This window comes from Augochlora pura, chromosome 6 (assembly GCF_028453695.1).
Source record: "Augochlora pura isolate Apur16 chromosome 6, APUR_v2.2.1, whole genome shotgun sequence".
Lineage (NCBI taxonomy): Eukaryota > Metazoa > Arthropoda > Insecta > Hymenoptera > Halictidae > Augochlora > Augochlora pura.
Genome location: NC_135777.1, coordinates 18,746,493 through 18,763,603, shown reverse-complemented (window position 1 = coordinate 18,763,603; position 17,111 = coordinate 18,746,493). Strand labels below are relative to the sequence as shown.

The 17,111-nt window shown below is 43.3% G+C and overlaps 1 protein-coding gene across 4 annotated transcripts in view; it reads left to right on the top strand.

The window, feature by feature from the left end:
- Positions 1–17,111, top strand: part of LOC144471741 (kinesin-like protein KIF13A) — a 136,812-nt gene that overhangs the window by 7,411 nt on the left and 112,290 nt on the right. For all 4 annotated transcript variants that reach the window (XM_078184089.1, XM_078184092.1, XM_078184091.1 and 1 more), the window contains exon 2: positions 9,857–9,944. In XM_078184089.1, the coding sequence (XP_078040215.1) occupies positions 9,857–9,944 (88 nt within the window). The remainder of the gene's footprint in view (positions 1–9,856; positions 9,945–17,111) is intronic.

Genomic DNA, 17,111 nt, shown 5'->3' with positions numbered 1-17,111 from the left:
CGACGATTGGGAAATACCCGCGCGACACTGATTTAACACGTGCACAATGTCGGGAAAAATGGCGAGGCCGGTAAATTTCGCTGGCCGCGCGTGTTACTTGAACAATGAATAACTCAAAAACGTCATAACCGTATGTCACGAGCGGGGCTATCACAAATCGATTGATTTTGACCTCGGTCGCAACCTCGATTTTCTGCTTTTACACGTGTACACCATCCCGCTGTTTAAAAGTCTAATACCGGGAACTAAAGCCACCCATTCCGAGAGCTTTCCAATTTTTCATCCGCAGTTTCATCTTCCAATATCCTTCGTTCGATTCGTATACGAATGCTTGACAATTTAATTCGGTATCGAAATTTTTAATGGTTCTTAATTATCGACCCTCGAACGGTGGACTTAGGATCATTTATAATTTGAAATTTTTCTAAAACTTGTTTAGATTTTATATAGACCTTAATGAAACTGTTGACAAATCGTTGAGATGTCAGTTTTCCAGAAAATTTATTTCGCTATCGGGCCACGAATCGTTGTTAGTAACTGTAAAGAATCATAGGAGCCATATGCACATTTCAAATTGGCTACAGTACCGGTTCAATTACGTGCAAATGCTAACGGTAAAATTGCGAAGTCGGTCGGCTTATTACGGTAATTGAGTTAAATTTAAACGAGCACGCGTCTTGTTGAAATTCTTTTTATCCCCGGAATTACCTGTTCGCCGGTGTTGCCCTAGCCCCTCCTCCCCCCTTCCCCGCTCCTCTTGCGGTGGTTTCGTTTAATTCCCCCGCGCCGTACGTGTTCCCGTAAAATTTTTATTCCCCGATCCTGCGCCGCCCACCTCTTCGCCGCACGTTCCTTTAATTGCCTAAGCGCGTTTTTAGCTGTTTTCGCGTTTTCATCGCCTCTTTACAATTCGCTGTTACGACTTGTCCTTAATGTCTCGTTTAATTAAACCCCCCCCCTCTTAAATTCGTCGCTGTTTTAGCGATTATAGGCGCCGCTGCACGTTCTCGAGGAAATTAGAAAATCGAGCAACGCGCGGCTCACGATGTTACTTTATCCGATTCGTTCGCATTGAAAATAGAAAATCGAGAACAAAGTGAGAATCGACGGACTGAGATATTTATAATACGAAACTCCTTTTCCAGTCGGCGATGATTTATGCCGTTCGCAGAGCTCGAGGCCATTTCGGGATGGAGATTGAGGAAGGAAATAAACCAAGGCAGGGGGAACATTGACTTTGAATCGATTTAAATTGGAAATCGCCGGATTGCGAAAGTTCGTCCGCTGTTTTCGCTGATATTTTTCCATTCGCGGATGTCATTAGAAAGTTTAATCGCATTATTGAATGGAGAAGTTTCGTAATCCGCTGCCGGGGTGCACCGGGGGAGTTTAAAGAATTTATCAAGTCGGACATTCGGATGGTAAATATCCTTTCCCGCGGAGCGAGTTCCTTTGATTTTCTTTGGTCAGCGTGATGCTATAATTGGAGCCGGGATCATTTTAATTGCGCCCTTGAGCGATCCGCGCAGACGTTCCTTCGGAACTTCGTTATTCGGCGAACGACAGCATCGCCTCGAGTGCCGTTAAAAAATAACACGGCACTTCAGCTCAAGACGGGAGCAAATATCTTCTCGGTGCAGCCGCGTTCCAAAAATACAAACAACGATTCGGGGGTTGGGAAACGTACGGCGGACCACGTTATCGGGCTCCGAAAAACGTCCCCTCTCAACGTTTCTCTAAACACGCTGCCCGGATAAAGTGATCCGCTCATTTCGACGGCTATCAGCGTTCGCAGAGAAATTGAAACAAGTATTTCCGGCAGAAATTCAGCGAAATCTCTTCATTTTGTTTTGATCTGAAGAAATGATCTGCCACACAAGAATAATTTATTCGCAAAGAAATTATACAAAGTTCGTAGAGACAGTTAATTACAAAATGAAAACAGGGCCATAAGGTGAGAAATAGAATTCTTAAAAAATATTAACGAAACAACGTTAAAAAGAAGAAAATAAGTAAATAATTTATTTCGCACAAAGTACGCTGTTTAATCGTTATTTTATGGTACACCCTTGTGTTATTACATAAAAATTCTTTACGAGATTGCTGTTGCTTCTAAGCGACGTATTTGTAAGTTCGTAATCATTAATCCTTGCTCTCTAAGCTGATAAGTCGACAGAAATACCAACGTATTACCTCCAACTTATTACGTTGAAGGTAAGTCTGTTCCCTGCAACTGTCCCGGTCAATTTTGATGCCTCATAAAGACCCGCAATCTAATTACACGGAAAGGGGATTACCTGCGTTAGGAATGATATCGTATCGAATCGTATCGAATCGTTTCTGAGCGGTATCGAGCGACGGGAAGTCGAGAGGCCGGCAAGGTAACCGCGCGCCACCCCGTAGGTGGATCATCGGGGGAGGATGATGGAGCGATAGTCGGTGCACGCGCTACCAGAATCACGATACACAGATCGCGACGATGATAAACGTCGTTCGGAGCCGTGGCTCGATAACTGTCAGGTTACACGCTCGACGATCGCACGTACACGAGGGGGAGGGCGGCCGGGGTTACACGTTACAAACGTGTATCGTGGGAGTGCATCAAAGCGCAGTAAAGTGGGAGGGCAGCGCGGATCGATAACGCGGGGAAGATGGTGTCCACAAAGTAGACCGACGAATTACAACGTTCATCGGCGAGAGCCGCTCGGCACCGCGCGACGAATAAACGACAGCGACGTCGTTCAATTATCGCGAATCATTAGGTCCCTCCTCTTGCTTGACGGCTCGCGATTCGCTGGGACCGATCGCTCCCGCGAAATACACCCGGTATATCCGCGGAGACAACGCTCGATTCGTCGATTATACGCTCGAGCGGATAGACATCTGCGGAGGAACACGATCGTTTGACAACGGAGAGCCGTAAATAAGGTGCGGATGATTTATCTGCGCTTTCGGTTGGCGTGTCGGTTTAGTGCGCGTGATAAGTAGACTGCGGATTCTCATGCAAATGGAGATCTTTATGCACCGGTTCGCCTACGCCGGAATCACAGACGAAATTTCGATTGTTCCGAGTGCAATGTTCGAGGCGGCATGAAATGCACGGCGGAATCCATCGCATTTTCACCTAGCACGTTTGAAAAATCGTGCGCGCTGCGCGAAATCTGCAGTCCGCTGATGAATAGACTGCGACTCTTCACGCGAGTTTCTATTTTCGTAGGTTGTTGGAGGATACAATTGAGAATGCGGGATCAATTTGGAGGTGATCGTTTCGTTCAGATATTTTTTTTCTTGCAGGCAATAAGGTTAGCAAAGATATGGAGGTCATCTTCTTGCACGCAGATAAAGTCGGACGAAAGCGAACAATATTTGTGTCAAACGCTTTGTTCGTTTTCATTGTTATTCGAACCTTATCTGCTTAAACCCTTCGGTGGAAATAACTAGTCTCTTGCAAAAATATTTTAATAATATTGGCATTACTTTATTAATCAGTTCTATTACAAATGAAATAATGTCCATATTTATATAAATACATCAAATAGAAATAGAAATGTTTTAGTTCTATTTTCTGATAATCCCTCGCATGGAGCCGCGCTAAATTAAATAAATAAAAATAAATAAATCATAAGGTGAGAGGTTAACAATGACTACTCCTTCCTTTAGTGAACTATTCCAAAGGTTTTCGTAATTCTCTTGCGACAGCATTCTTGGAAATTCCAGATGTATTCCGGCTCTCTGAATAAATAAAATTATTTTCCGTAAGTGTGGAAGACGAACCTGCAATTATCGTCCGCTTTCTTTCACGAGAAAAACATTCTAGGGCACTAAAAATATTCTTAGAGTGTCCTTTCCACCTTGTACACTCGAGAATGCCTCGTGTTCTTCGTTCAGGCTTGAGCCAACTCGGAACACCTGTCTACCTGCCACGGTAGTCTGGTCCAAAGAAAACGAAAAAGGAGTTTACTCAAGGCTCGCTTCACGAATCGGTAGCCTGCGTCGAGATTTCCTAAATAAACCGAGGGAAAACTCTGTGACAAGGAAATAGTCGTTCCTCGGCGAACGTAATCTCCGCATCGCTCTCGTTAAAGTTACTCGCGATGTTAGATTATTCACTTTGTGCAACTCGTTGGACAAGTAATCGGTAACAAGCCAAGCTGAAGAAAATAAAAATAGAAATTAGATCATACTTATTCAGAACACATGTTTGTCAACAGATTCGTTTTAAAACTTTCCTCGTACTCCGACTATTTTTTTCTTTCATTAAAATAGAACCGGTTATGCGAGAAAGTCAAAATTAGTCATTTCCTCGAGTCACACCCTGTACGTTGCGTTAAAGCAGCACTATCTCCGCCGCCGCATGATGCTGCACCTACTTTCTTATTTATCATCTTCTTTCACCTTCATCAATAAAACAGAAACCGCGTCGTCCAATGGGAGGCCTCGAAATCGCATTCACTCTCTAAAAGCGCGGCATGAATGAAGGAGCCTTTCAATTATTTCCATCATTTACATTGTATCTATAAAAATTATTCTTTCACGCTTCCATTACATTTCTCTCGCCGTGTACTCGCTGCTGTATTCGTTTCGCTTCGATTTTTTTTGTTTTACCTCTTAACAGGCTCGTAAATAAAAAATAAAGCAAAAATAAAATAAAACAGAACGAGATAGTTTATTCGAATGTTTGTTTAAACATACTCGAAACGATCGCCGCGTCGTCGTGCCGAAATCAAGATCTGAAGGCTTTGTTCCCCGTTGCCGAAGAATTCCTCCGTCGGCGGCCAATTAATACGTTCCATTAGAGGTCCGGTTTCAATTTTCATTAGTCGTTCGACGATTCCTTCGGTTCGATATCTTCCCGCCGTTTGCGGAACAGGGGCAGGCGAGTGGTTCTTTCAGTTAATTAGAGCCCGAGGACGGTTCTTTGGTTTTGTCCGTAGACCCGCGAAACGGTGTAATTTCCTTCTCCCCTCCCCTCCCCCTCCCTCCTCTCCCGTTCCGCGGCGCCGACGACCGACATTTTCCTTGTTTTTTCTTCCCTCTTTTCGGTCGAGGGTGCAGCGAAATTAAATGATTATAATTCCGTTAAACCGGAACGTTAACGGCGCACCGGCGAAAAAAAAAAATTGAGAATGTTAACGCGGATAATTTCAGGCTCCCCTGTCCCCGCGCGGATAATTCTTTTCTTGTTTGCCGCGCACGCTCGTTAGGAGGCTGCGCGAGTAATCGAGCGTTTACGGCAATCGCCGGAACAAGCTTCCGCGCTGTTTTCAATCGGCGGAAAGGCGTATTAAATTAATACATAATTTAATAACGTTACTTTTTGAAGCAATTTAAATGCCTTCTCGTCACGTAGAATTATTTAGAGCGACGGTGCCTAATATCAAACTTTTACATCGTAATTTTCGTTTAAAAATACGAAACGTAGATACACGTTTAAAAACTAAAATATATATTCTTTCGCAAGCCTCTATGTTTTTTAAATAACAATTTCTAAAGGGTTGAATATTTTTTTGGAAAAACTCGACGGAAACCGGGTACACCAATGAAAGCCTAATGGAACGGAAATCAAAATCGAGTAGCAGTTGGTCTAAAACGCGGAATCTGCGAATCAAATTTTTTGGGGCGTGATGGGGAACATTTGAACCGGCCGGTGACGTTCGGTTTTCAATTATTCGTGACCCAGAAGCTGCCGAGACGGATATAAAAAGCGTTTTAATATCGACGTCGGCGCGCTTCTTGCCCGAGGTTTCTTGCGCGGCTATTGCGCAGCAGATAAGACGTGTTCACCGTTGATCGGGATAGGCGATCCGTTCCCCACCTCCGTCGGGCTGGATCGCCGTAATCAACGCGGCGACACGTACACGCGACAAAGGCAATTAAAATGTCCGAAGGCGGCATCGGTGTGCGTGGGCACGCACGGCGAGTCGTCGCGCGCCCGCGATCGCTCGCTCGTGCGTAAGATCCTCGTCAATGAACATCGGCGATCGTGTCAATGAACGGAAATCCATAGAGATCGCGTGACTTTTTAGTATGGCAGGGTTCTACCGGCGCTGATCACCGTGATTTATGGCGCGGCAGACTCGGAAACTCTTCGATCAGTTCATAAAAACGGGACGACGATCGAGTCTGTTTGAACTTTCCTTCCTGATCGGTCTACGCTGCAAAGAAACAAATGTATTTGAATTATAGCGTGCACATATTTTTACATATTTATGCAATCGATTTATTTATTTGCGGAAGAACATTTTTGAGTGAGGGATGAAATTAAGAAAGTAAAACGTTATACGGCCATTGTAGATGCGAGCAGACATGGATGATTGATAAGAAAGAATGTGATATCATGGTAGGGCAAGTGTGGTTTGAACCATTATAACCGTTGACGTCACCTTGGCGTCATAAGCTAAGAAGCGCTATAATTTTCGATAGGAGACATATATCGAGATGCGACTTGCTCCAAAAGATAGTAAAAATATCGAATTTACGATTTTGTTAGTGTATTTTCGACTGATTTGAGTTAAGTTTGGAGATATACTCGGTTTTCCACTGACGCTGCGAGGACGAAGATGGATGCTTTGATAAAGGATTCGAAAGAATCGGCTGCGGAGGAAAACCGATCCGCGAGCACCGAGCGCATCGAGTCATGAATGAGCACAGGTTACGCGTTATCGATCCGATTGGCCGAGCAGGTTGCCGATGCGTTTGAATAAAGTTAAGGCGAGTGGTCGCTTAGCGTGGATTTACCGCCTCATGCGATTACGTATGCGCGCGGACGTTGAATGTTACGAGCGTTATGACTCGTGACTGTCGTAAGACTGTCATAAGACCTTATGCATGGCTTCTCTACATGCTCGCGCGCTCCTTCGCCCTCCTGCATTTTATACCCGCTCGAATGGATCGCATCGATCACCAACGCTGTCCACTCCTCGTTTCTTTCAATGTAGGTACATCAACTTTTTCCCAATTTTTTTTCTTCCCACCCCGTATATAGACACGCATTCCCTTCTTGTTGACCTTTTTTTTTTCCGCAAACGTAAACAGCCTTCTTGTTACCAACCTTTTTCTCTACGCGTTAACGACCGGCGTCACGCGTGACTTCGTTGTGTTCGCCGTGTTACAGCATCGTCAAGTAACAACTTGATTTTTTTCCCTCGACGTTCGCTGATTCACGTTTGTTCTCGTTGTCATTGTGTTTGTGACCGGACAGTTTGCCACCTCGACAGGGGTCCACTTGTTCGTAAATTCTGTTGATACGCCTATTCGATTAATTCTCGCGCAACGTTGCTGTTCGTTTTTGATATATATATATATATATATTTTTTTTTTCGAAGAGCGATCTGTTCTCGCGTGCCTATACGCGAACGATTTATACGCGCACAGCAAATAAAAGGAAATAACGGTAAACGGACCGAGGCTATAAAATACAAGGAAACGTGGATATTACTGAAAATGGAAACTAAAGCAATAAAATAGGAATCGACGCTACGCGTAACTCCGCGCAATTCTTGAACCGTAAAAATTGACGCAAACATTTCTGTCAACGGTTCCATTCGAGCTAAATCAATTCTGATAAAAATATTTATGTAAAAATTTGGAAACGATTGTTTCGATATTTTCGGAACAGAAGCGAAGGGAGTATGTATGTTTATAGAATCGCGCTATCGAAGAAGCTGGTTCTACGATCGATCCGCGACGACGCTTTGTTTCGATATCTCGCGTGCCGACGTGTTTATTCGCAAACAGTTGCTGCGTGATACGATTAAGCGGGGGTGTGGATGTAACCAGCGTCGCAACACGTACGGCTTCTTTTGTTTCTTGTTCGTTACGTAGTTTCATCTCTACTCTCGAAACACTATAACCACCCACGATCGATGTATAGGCATTCGTTTCTCGTGATATTCGGAGCATCGGATCTTGGCTAACTCGCCTACATTTTTTCAAATTTATTTCGACGGAGAAAGCATAGTCGGTGGGCTGAAGCAACATATTGATACTACAGTGTGATGAGACTATAAAGATCGACACGAAAAATGGCGAAATTCTAATAGGACAAGCACGGTTTACTCTTGGACTTGTTATACAAATTCTGCCGTATCGATCACAGACGATGTCAGCTTTTCTTATTAGTTATCGACAAAATCGCCCGCCGGTGTATCCGGGTCTCGCATTATTCTGCAACAGGATCTCATCATTATTCCCAAGGAACGACGGGAGATTTTCTAGTAAATCTCGGGCGTGTTCTTCGTCGATCGACAATTCATTTGGCGGTTTGCGTCGTAACGTGCTGCCTGAATAATGCCGGGCCGCTGTTCGGTTTGTTCTGGGCTTATAATTAAATAAACTCCCTCAGGTATACAATGCATATTCAGTAGTAAATCGGGTACGTCAACAGGAACGCGTGATCAAACTCCGTCCGCGACAGTTACGTTAGAACACAATCGTTTCGGACGGGTCGGGGACTTTATTGTTAAGATTTCTGCGTGTCCCCTGATACTAGAGATTAAAGCTGTAATCCTTTTTGATCTCGTTATTTATGACCTCGATGCGCTGCGCTATTGCACAGAGTTATGGTCTCTATGGCGACTTTTGCGGCGAGCTTCGAACTGCAATATTGATTTTATTTATATTAATCTTTTAGAGATTAGGAGCCATTTGTAAAAATAATTGAAACCGTAAATATCACTACGACAGATTTTCTGTTTTTTAAATCGATAAAAACTTCTGGAGGAGGCGTCAATTTACGATGTAAAAGACAGGTGTATTTTTTCGATTTCGGATTCCAGTAATTTAAGGAAGAAGGTATCATTTAGCGGAGAAACATTTTAATTCAACGGAACTAAGCATATAATCAACCGTCTCTCGGAACGGAGGTTATAAATATAGTGATGATCCAAGTGAATGTTGTAATACTCACGTTTTTTTCGATGTTGCTGTAATACTCGCTTTTTTTCCGATGCTGCGATACCCGTCCTTTTTTCCCAATGTTGGCGAAATATATATTTATAGACGACGGACGGCGCACTGCGGTCCCGCCTTGTAAATTCTGTTTATACGATCCATTATGCATGAACTCGAGATTTCATTACGCGCGCAGCGATGACCGGTTCAAGTATGAAATTTACCAGGGAAAAAGCGTCGCGAGAGTGAACTGGTTCCGCGTGGATGACGCTTAATTAAGCGACTAATTTCAACTTTCAATTTGGCTCGGCGATAAAACAATCCAATATTTATCCACAAGTTTTTACGCTTACGCCGAAAGCTACGCCATCCAATAAACTCAAACACAATCTCGATTAATTTCTCTGAATTATTCAACGATTCTTCCACGCTATCGCTCTTGCCTCTTTTCCGATAATTATCTATTTGCACGGCGATTGCTAAATTGTTTGGCAGCGATTAAAAACGATCGATTTATTAGACATCGTTTTAAGTGCCGAGTTTTACCTTACAAAAATATAGTTTTGTGATTTGAATAATTATAAAATACAAGACATGAAATCGGTCGTTTTTCCGGTGGTGTTACCCTACTGCAAAACATGATATTTCGTAGATTCCAAAGTTTTAGGCGACTCTTCTAAACGCTAGTTAATTTTTGGGCACTGTGACCGTAATTTTCAATAGCTGGGGTCGAAGTTGTACAATTTGGTGTCGCCATTGTTCGGGAATGGAGCATTTTGGGAACTTGTCCTATTACGAGCGGTTCGCGCGATTGTACGGTATTAACCCTTGTATACCGTTCGTGTAATTGTCCCGCACACAAACGAGAAAACGGTTGATCGTGTTCTAATTTTCGCGGCAGCCCGGAACACCCGCGCGCCAACCGTCGCCGACGCTGATTGGACTAACACAATTTATGTTTCAGAGCTGGAGCTCGGTACACAATGCGTCGTCGAAATGTCCGGACAGCAGACCATCTTGCAGCATCCCACCACGATGGACAAAATCGAACGGTGAGCGATGTTCTACTTTGATTTGCGCGCCGTCGAAACCCGCGGGGGTGTCGATCCGGCAATTCGTCATGATGGCTCGCGATTTTTCATGCCCAGAAAAAATTGGGGCGAGGACGTACCGCGACGTCCTACAATTAATGCCCGTCCTTCTCTTACGTTCACAGAGTCCTAAGTTATTAAAATCGAAATCGGTTGAAAATGGGTCTCAGAAGTCCTACGAGCAGTCGAAAATTTTTAATCGAAGATAACGTAGAAGATAACAAAAAAACGTGCTTGAAGAAATGCCTGATCGAATGCAATGAATAAAGATTCAGTCCTAATAAAAGTATACAAAAATTAATTGTTCGACATAGTTATGAATTAATTATAAATAATAAAACAAGTTTAATTCTATTATAGAAAGATTCACAATTTTCGAGATAACGGCTGACGTTCCATAATATCCTGTTTATGGCAGTTCCCCTCTGTAATCGGTTTTTAAAGCAGATTTGCAATGCGAACTGAATGCTGCCGAGACGGGAGATCAGTCTTTAATAATATCTCCTGTTAAATTGTATTTTATTTGCCAGTTAATAATTTGCCATTTATAATTAGCCGATAATAGCAGCACGAGAAATGTAGCGATGCCCTCGAATGCGCTCTGTCATAAAAATTTAATGACGTGCTTTCGAGCACGATGAGCGAATCCTTAGAGCAGCGCTCCCTGTTATGAAAAATAAATTTGTACCGGGGTTTACCGGGGATTATACTTTCGAAAGCTCGAAGCACAGTAGCATCGTGCTCGCGAGAAAGAACCGCGTATTAGATATTATATATTTGATATACATGTATAAATGGCCGGCGCCGACTTTCCCCGTTAACGTTTCATCCACCCTGAAAATTTTACGACCGCGAGGATCACGTGCTCCAGGAAAATGAAAATCCTGGCGAAAGTCGTGAAAAGTAGCGTATCCGCGTTTTATCATTCAATTAGCGCGCGTTTATTAAGCCGCACGCGCGCTATTATATCGACAGTGTGAACGTGGAAATGGAGATTCATTGTTCATGGGACAACCGTGACCAAATGTCTGCGTTTTAACTTCATTCGAACTAATTAACGTCGTCGCTCAATGTCGCATTGTTTCCCACATAGTTGTTCTCTGCGTGAAAATCACTTCGTCTCTCCCTATTCTCTGCGAAAAGATTCTTGAACGTGGTTTCAGCTGTTTAATTAGTCGACTCTGAGCAGCTGTTTATGGGTGAGAGAATTAGGTATCACGGAACGCGAGATCAAATATATTGTTAAATTTTTTTCAAAAGAACAGGATGTCTCAGCTAAGGAAGGCCGCCTACGCTCTAATTATTCTACCTATAATTATTCACGACACTGTATTTCGTTGAAAAGGTCGTGCAGTTAGACGAGAAAAAGCGAGAACATTGAACTTAAAAATTTCGCTCGAAGTTTCAACCACGGTCGTTTAACCGCTCCGATAGGTTTAGTGTTAAGGTCCCCGTAATTAATTCCAGCATGTTAACGTGCTCCTGTCGATAGGACACGCTTGTAAGTTCAAGGACGAAACCCGCAATGTAATTATTAATTTACAACTGGAATCCACGCGTCGACGTGGACAAGCTCGCCGCGTATCGCCTCGTACGCCCGATAATTAAAGCGCACGGCTTTATCGCAAAGGCTGATAACGATTGCTGCGATGTTCGAGCTGTCCATGGAACGCGGCGGAAAATTTGCGAAACACCGCCGATACTCTCTCGTCTCTTCTCCCCGGCGCCGCCATATTGGATCGCTACGAACGAACGCGACGAAGAAGCTGGCTTTACACGAAATTTCTTCGTTGATATCGGTTGCAACGTTCATTTCCCTAACGAAACTCGAGCGCAATTATACCCGTTGTTGCTGAAATTAAAAGTTTCGGACGCTTCACGCTGAGGAGCCTCGGCGAAAATAGCTTTTGCTTTCGAACTACTTTATTTAATCAAAAAGTTTCGAGCGCGCCGCGATTTCGAGGTGAATGGATTGTTCTTTTCGCGAATCAATGCTATCCACTGTGCATGCGACGATAGTCTTGACGTATTCGTTTGTCTTTTCGGACTTACATGTGAACGCACATGCAATTGTTATAATATTCTTTTTGATGATATTTTCTTCTTAAAATAAAAAAAAAATATTCATCGTCTATAATGTCCATTCCAGTTATAAGAGCCTTCACAGAATAAATTTACTTTATTCCGATGTACGCTTGAATTGAGAAATCCATTAAATCATCGTTTTCAGAAGGACCGGGTTGCTAAATAATATTTTCGAAAGTTTCCCCGCGGACTTTGTCGGATCAACAATGATAGGTCGCGGCGGATTTTCGCGGGGCGAAGTATGCGTTCCGCGAGTAAGTTTTGAAAGAGCACGAGGCTCGAGGGGGTGAAACAGCTCAAGTGCAGCATCCCCCGCGTCACGGGTTTGACGTCGAAGATCGATACACTCATCGGGAGGACGTCGCGTCGTCTCGTAACGTTGCCTCGAGCGCGGCACGGGGCTCTCTCCCTGGAGACGGCACGGGAACGGTGTTTCAACGGCGGAACGTTTTGTCTCGCGCCTGTCGAACTTGGTTATTGCATAATTGAATGATTCTCGGGGAGACTATTCATGCGGGATGCGACGCGGACCGACGCTCGAATTATTCAGCCCAACCGGCTCTCCCTATCGGATGACAATCGAGTCCGCGGATCGCTGACGGTTCGACAGTCATCGAACGATGATATGCTCTGATTCGGTTATATCGAGAATCTCGTTTCGCCGATTGCATTTGCGAACTGCATTTTTCGCCCGCGGAAGTAATCGTATGGAAGACACTTTCACGAGCCTCGCCTAATTCCCTTTGTCGTTTCAGGCTCACGCCAATTGTCTCATTTTTCGACAGGTGTGTTAACAGTTCGCGCTACGATTACTTTCGCAGCCGCGTGGATTAGGACTTCTTTAATATTCAATGATTGGATTGCGCATAAAAGAGAAGATCAATCATTTTGTTTTAGATTAATTTGACGGAATATCTGACGAAGATTATTGTAGTGTTAATAGAATGATATCATTTTTATTTCCTCTATTTCTTTTTATTCCTAGAATTTGTTGACAGAAGAATTAAATTTTCTGTCGATGTAGAAGTTAATAATAGTCGTATTTAGTAAATTGAACAATGGAATCGTTCGTAGAAGTTTATGACGATTCAGTGCGATTTTATTCGTCTCGTACTGATTGGTAGATCGTAGGTGTTATATTTTTAGGCTGTTAAAGAATAATATGTTACCGCGATAGATGCACAGGAATCATTTTTTGGCACTTCACGCCAGACCAGTTGATCAGGAATATTTGAGACGTTGGAAACGTGCCTGGCTTTGCCAGACTTATCAGGTCGAGATCAGAAAATGAACTGGTACTTCAGGTCCTATAGTCATCAAAAGCATGGAAACAGGAATACCAGTCAGTGTAGCTCCGGGTCTAGGTCCCGTAGCCATCAAAAAGCGCCGTGTACCAAGAGTCGAAAGTCAATTCGTCGATTCCGTGCCAAGTCAGCCTCGAATTCCTAGTTTCTTTATCGGAGAACCAGTCGCCCGAAGATTATAGGCGAAGGCGGCTTCTATTTCTGGTCCAGGTGAGTTTCCTGGCTTGGGCTATATCGGACGGCATCCTGCCGAGCAAGGCACACAAAGCAGGTCCCAGTCTCTCGTCGTTATTTCTCGGCACGTGATCCCGCGAACGCCTCGCTACCTCCGAACTTCCCTATCTGCTTAAACTTTCGCGAAACTTAACAGGCTGCCCCGGTTTTTGTCCCAGTTCGCCGGGGCCCGGGTAACTCCTCGCGACCGAAGTCGACGCCGGACACATGAATCTTGCAGCAGCCAGGGGAGATAGAAAGTCCTGGACAGGTATGCCAGCCCGGCATACATTAGTGTTAACGTTTTCGTGTTAACGTTTTGCCGGGAAGCACCATTAATCTTCCATGGTCTGAATCCGGCCCGGTCTTCAGAACGACTCGATTAAAATGAATCACTGTGCTACGGTGATCATCTTGATCAGACAATGACTTCCACCGCGTGGCGCGAGGTGTAACGAGCTCGGGCTCTGGCTCAGGTAGGTCGTGTAACCCGGTGCCTATCTCATTTGCCGAACACTCATTGTCCCGGAAATCGCTTGCCACTGAATTACACGTGTTTATGATAATTCGCATTGTTAGCGAAATGTGTCGAATCCATTTTCATCTACAAATTGCAGGTGATTGTAATTATAAATTCAATCTCGCCGTGCGTGCAAAGTACTAATCCACGTCGAAACGGTAAGAAGATAAGTGACATAACTTATAAAGTTTAATTAACTTAATTTCAAATAATCATAACAATAAACTTGTTCCCTAAATAATATGTACGTTCGTAAAGGATAATACTCCTTGTTTCTCGTAATCCGGAAAATGCGACTTGCTGGTTCATAATCCTAACTCGGTCATATAATTCTCGAGAGACACCGGTAAATTGTATTTCAAATAGAAATGAAAAATAACCGTTACTGTTAAAATAACGTAATAATGATTCCAAATAGTTGTAAAATAAAATAACATGCTATTTGAAATAACATTTCACATAATTTTATCTCAGAAAACTGTGAAATAAATTAATACGTTGAAACGTGCCTTCGCGTGGTGTTCGTTACGTACAACTCCCGCCAATAAGTATTGTCTCCCTAAGTCGGGACTACAAAGTATCACCGCGAGAAGTTTCCCCGATTTTCACTTTCGCCGGCGAAGTTATGTTCGAACAACGATTCTCGAAACGCCAGGAGAAGTATTCTTCGTGCCGGAACTTTAATCCGAAAAATCTTGTTAGCCGAAGTTACCGACTGCCGCGTAATAGATTCTAAAGAAAATCGACTGCCCGATAGTCCGCTGCAGCCGAGAGTCTGTTAGCGATCTTCCTGCCCTAAATTTCCGGGGTAATTCCGTTGAACACCCCGAAGTTGGCAGTGTAGTAGTAGTAGTAGTAGTTATCCGGTAGACGTATCCCGGAATCAGCTTAATCGCGCGAATTTTCCGTTGCCGTAACGAATGGCCAAGCTTTCCGGAAACAGTTCCCCGTGCCCGGCCGATTACTCACGCTTAATTATCCCACGTGCTAATTACCGGCCAACAAGCGCAAGAGGCACGGCCGTCGGCGCACGTACGCGAGCCCGCGCCCGCGTTGTGACTTCAGGTATGATAAACAGTCGGCTGGAAAAACAGCTCGCGATTATTAAGTACGCGCGTGCAATGGCTCGTTACAGCCGAGACCTTGCCATCCCGAAGAGCAGCTGACGATTGGTAGCGAGGGCTGCGAGCTGCTCGCGAACACTCGTTGTTCCACGAATTCAACTTTCCCTGAAGTTAGTTTCCATTTCATCTAAACAAAGATACCCGAATCATTATTTTTTGGTGTCATTAAAATAGTAGTTCCCTAAATATATTTAGAAAATTACGGTTACGGTCTGGGTTAAATAAAAAAATGTCCTTTTTAATCAGTCAATTATTTTTAAATATTTTTCATGTCGGAATGGCAACATTTTCTATTAAGGTAATTATACTTGTTGAAAACATATCATTGATTAAAAGTCGTCAATATGTTATTTAATTATAAATTACTCGTTCGTATTATTTTTCAATAATGCATTCTTCTTTTAGAAACTAGAATTCGCAGATCTTCGTGCGATATAAAAATGTCCTCTCTCGGCTACAGCAAACTGGAGTGAAATAGAAATCATTTCTTTGACAGATTCCGCAGCTCGGCGACCGTATCACGAAAAATCTCTCGATGCTTTCACTGTGTAGCGTTTCTCTCATCCATTGTTAGAACGAGTGCATAAATTTTGTAGCCTCGTTCCCCCCCGCGCGTCGCTACAAAACCGCCGAAAAAGACCGGACACCTCTTTAATCCGTAAAAATGCTAAACACCGAATAGCCGTGGAAATTAGTTTGTCAAGGTAGCACGCGCGTTTATTGCCGTACCCGGGCGTCGCTGGTATTTTCGAAAATATTTACCCGGGTCCTGTACGTGCCGGGTCCTGTATGCGTTCAGATAAATTATGGAACGTTTGACCTGTCCGCGTCGACGATTCGAATCTGGCACGCGTCGCGGATAATCGAGCGGGGAATAAAATTTCCTGAAGTGGGTCAGCATGTCGAAGCTTTGCGAGGTGTGCTTTTCAAAGGTGCCCGTGTCCCTTTTTCTTTCTCCTTTTTCTCTTTCTCTCTTTCTCTCTCCTCTTTCTGCATAATATAAAAATTGTGTGCGTGGGTGCGTGCCGGACGCGAAACCGACACGTTCCCTAGCGAAATAATTTAACGAACCAGCCCGCGCGACGTCTCTTTTGACAACACTCCAACGATTAAAAAAGATCGATTTTTCTTTTATGTTTTTTCAAGCTTCTAGCATGTAGACTGTTACGTCAAAGCGGTATTTCGACATTTGAACTTTAAGCGAGGAAAGGTAAAGTTTAAAAAATCTTAATCCAGCCGAGAGAGAAAAAGATATCTTAAAACTTACTTTACGTTTCCCTCGAAATTACATTTCCAAGCTGGCCGTAACGACATCTTCGAAACCATGTATCCGATTTACTTTAAATTTTGTGGAAATATTCCGCGTAGAGTATCCTATAATGACGCGTGGGATTTTTTTAATGCGGAAATCATTCAATTTTTCATGAGCATTCCAAGGTAATTTTTTAGAATAAAGATAACTGCATTTTCTTCACATTGCAGCCATTTATACTATCATTTAAATGTTCGAAAACCGGTACACTGCAATTTTAGACAATAGTTTCTAGTTTATGAGTCATACAAAATTGTTTAAGTTCCGACATTTCCAAGTACTTGCCAATGGCGATGGCCAGCAATTAATGTTCTACAAGATAGGGTTTCAGAAGTAATAAGTAACTTATTTCTTTCAAGCTGAAACTCACATTTATATTCTCTTAGAAAGAATAAATGTTGACAAATGAAACATAACCTGATATAATCTGACTATGATTTCTACATTTCGATATCTTTCGTAGCCATCTCTGAGCCACTACCCTCGAAAGTGTATCGCATCTAATAATTGAATCCCGCGGAATAAAGGGCATAGCGGATTAAGATGGTCAAAACTGCCCTTAGCGATTTT